This window comes from Bufo bufo, chromosome 2 (assembly GCF_905171765.1).
Source record: "Bufo bufo chromosome 2, aBufBuf1.1, whole genome shotgun sequence".
Lineage (NCBI taxonomy): Eukaryota > Metazoa > Chordata > Amphibia > Anura > Bufonidae > Bufo > Bufo bufo.
The window spans coordinates 548,523,319-548,525,991 of record NC_053390.1 but is presented as its reverse complement, the minus strand read 5'-3'; the positions used below and the strand labels follow the sequence as shown (position 1 = coordinate 548,525,991).

The 2,673-nt window shown below is 43.8% G+C and overlaps 1 protein-coding gene across 1 annotated transcript; it reads right to left on the bottom strand.

Annotated features, from left to right (window-relative positions):
- Positions 1 to 628: 628 nt before the first annotated feature.
- Positions 629 to 2,429, bottom strand: LOC120990969 (protein ZBED8-like). The gene is made up of 3 exons (XM_040419860.1): positions 1,723 to 2,429; positions 1,130 to 1,604; positions 629 to 1,069 (listed from the first exon to the last, which is right to left on the bottom strand). Exons 1-3 carry the CDS (start codon positions 2,427 to 2,429, stop codon positions 629 to 631), a joined length of 1,623 nt encoding a protein of 540 aa, XP_040275794.1.
- Positions 2,430 to 2,673: the final 244 nt, after the last annotated feature.

Here is a 2,673-nt window from a genome sequence, read left to right as displayed (position 1 = left end):
AGATCCGCTCAGAATGCATCAGTTTGCCTCCGTTCTGTCTCCATTCCGCTTTCGAGGCGGATACCAAAACACTGCTTGCAGCGTTTTGGTGTCCGTCTGACGAAACTGAGCCAAACCGATCCGTTCTGACACACAATGTAAGTCAATGGGGACGGATCCGCTTTCTATGACACAATAGAAAACTGATCCGCCCTCCATTGACTTTCAATGTTGTTCAAGACAGATCCGTCTTGGCTATGTCAAAAATAATACAAACAGATCTGTTCTGAACGGATGCAGACGTTTGTATTATCTGAACGGATCCGCACCAAACGGGAGTGTGAAAGTAGCCTTACAGACATTAGCATCCAACTGTCCCCAATGGGGCTCACAATCTAAGGCAGTGGTTCTTAACCTTGTTGGAGGTACTGAACCCCACCAGTTTCATATGCGCATTCACCGAACCCTTCTTAATTGGAAAAATTAAATATGATTTTTTCAAATTCAAAACATAGGTATATATTTATACATAGGTGCACAAAGTGAATAAAACCATTAAAGAACAAAACCATTAAGAACAAAGAACAAAACCATTAAAACATGATTTTCACACAAAAATAAAAACATAATAATGAATATTTACTGCAAATCAGTGTGACTTCTGCTGTTGTCTTTCAGAGACCAGGTCAGAAATGCGCGGCTTTACCTTGGCAAGTGCCACTCTCATGTCATTTTCGCAACAAAGTCTGTTCCTTTTCTTCGTTTTTATGTCCAGCATCCTTGAAAAGGATTGCTCGCAAAGATATGTTGTAACAAACGGTATGAAAAACTCCAGAGCTTTCTTAGCAATAACAGGGTACGTTACCATTTGTTGACACCAAAACGTTGAGAGCGTTGTTGTTCTGAAGAGTTGCTGTTGAACCTGGCTCTGCTGAAGTTCAATGATTTCATCGAGGTATTCATCATTGACATCTGTTGTCTCAACACTAAATGTGAACGGCTGTCTCACCCATGCTGGATATGACTCTCTTGTAGGGAAGTATCCATCAAGAGACGTTGCAAGCTCATCTAAGTGCGTGGCAATTGCTTGCTTCAGTTCCGTGGGTACAGAAATGTCTCAGATTCCAGATACATCTTCGATCTTACTTACACAGTCGTCTAGCAGGGGGAAGTTTGCGAAGTTATCGTTCTCTATTCGTCGTTTCCATAACGGTAGCTTTTTTTGAAAAGCCTTCAGGTTTTCTTCCGCTTCGATGATGTTGACTCCACCGCCCTGCATCTGTTGATTGAGATGATTTAGAGCTGCAAAGATATCAGTCATGTACGCTAAAATGAGAATGAACTCAGAATCTTTGAAGCAATCTGCATGACAATGTTGGTGCTCTTGCAAAAACAGGGCTAATTCCACACGCACGGCAAAAACACGATTCAACACCTGTCCCCGGGATAACCACCGAACGTTGGAATGGTACAGAAGTACCTCAAATTCAGATCCCATTTCTTTACACAGCTCCCTGAAGATGCGGTGCCTTAGAGCACTATTTCGCACATAGTTCACACATTCCACTACAATTTTTAATTCTTCTGCCAGTTTTGGAGGCAAGGTTTTTGTTGCCAATGCATGCCTATGCAGAATACAATGCGTAACAATGATGTGTGGTGCATCGGCTTTCACTAGTGCACCAAAACCAGACTTTCTTCCCAGCATGGCTGGAGCAACAAACTGCAGAAACCATATCCCACGAAAGATTGTTGTCTTTGAAGAAGTCATCCACAAGTTTCTTCACATCGGCTGCCTTAGTTGTTGTTGTAAGAGGCTTACAAAATAAAAACTCTTCCTTTATCACGTCGTCTTTCACATAGCGCACGAATACTGCAAGCTGGCTTAGATTGGAGACGTCTGTGGTCTCGTCGAGTTGAAGGCTGAATTTTGCCGGGCTTGAAATCAGATCTGCAACTATTTGAGCCAAGATGTCTTTGCTCATGTCCTCTATTCTGTCGCTGATGGTGTCATTTGAAAGAGGAATTTGGGATAACTTAACTTCAGCCGCTTTTCCCAGCATGATATTCGCCATCTTCAACACAGCTGGTTTTATGAGTGTTTCACCAATGGTGTGGGGTTTGCCCTGCTTTGCGATCAGGTAAGCAACTTCGTACGATGCTATGAGGATCGGTTTGTTGATGGGTACAAAGCCGAGAACAGGCAGACTAGCCTTTTCATCGAATCTGGCTCTCCTCACCTTGAATTCAGCGAGCGTTGTGTTCTTATATTTTCCATCTCCATGCAGCTTAAGGAAGTGTTCTCTTAGTTTTGCCGGTGCTAGACTAGAATTGCTCAACTTGGCATTGCAAATCATACACTTAGGACGCTGACTCCCATCACGTTCCGTTATACATGTGAATCCATATTGTACATATTCGTCCGACCACTTTCTTTTTTTGATCGACATAGTTAGTATGAAGGGATAGGCCAAGCGATGTTGCGTGATCACCTGCAGCCAATGATGGACAAGCGGGGCGAGTCGGGTGTGTGTCTTGACCTCCAGGGCCGGACTGGGGATACAAAGCAGCCCTGGAAAAAAAATCTATGTCAGCCCCATAAGTCACTGCGCCTAATATACTACTGCCCCCCCCCTCTCCACTATCTAATACACTGCTGCCCCCTCCCCACCACCCCCAATACACTGCTGAACA

Coding starts and splice junctions, on each gene's coding strand:
- LOC120990969 (XM_040419860.1), bottom strand. CDS start 2,429: ATGTCGATCAAAAAAAGAAAGTGGTCGGACGAATATGTACAATATGGA. Junction 1,605..1,722: donor TTCAAAGACAACAATCTTTC/GTGGGATATGGT, acceptor TATTCTGCATAG/GCATGCATTGGCAACAAAAA. Junction 1,070..1,129: donor TCCCCCTGCTAGACGACTGT/GTAAGTAAGATC, acceptor ACGGAACTGAAG/CAAGCAATTGCCACGCACTT.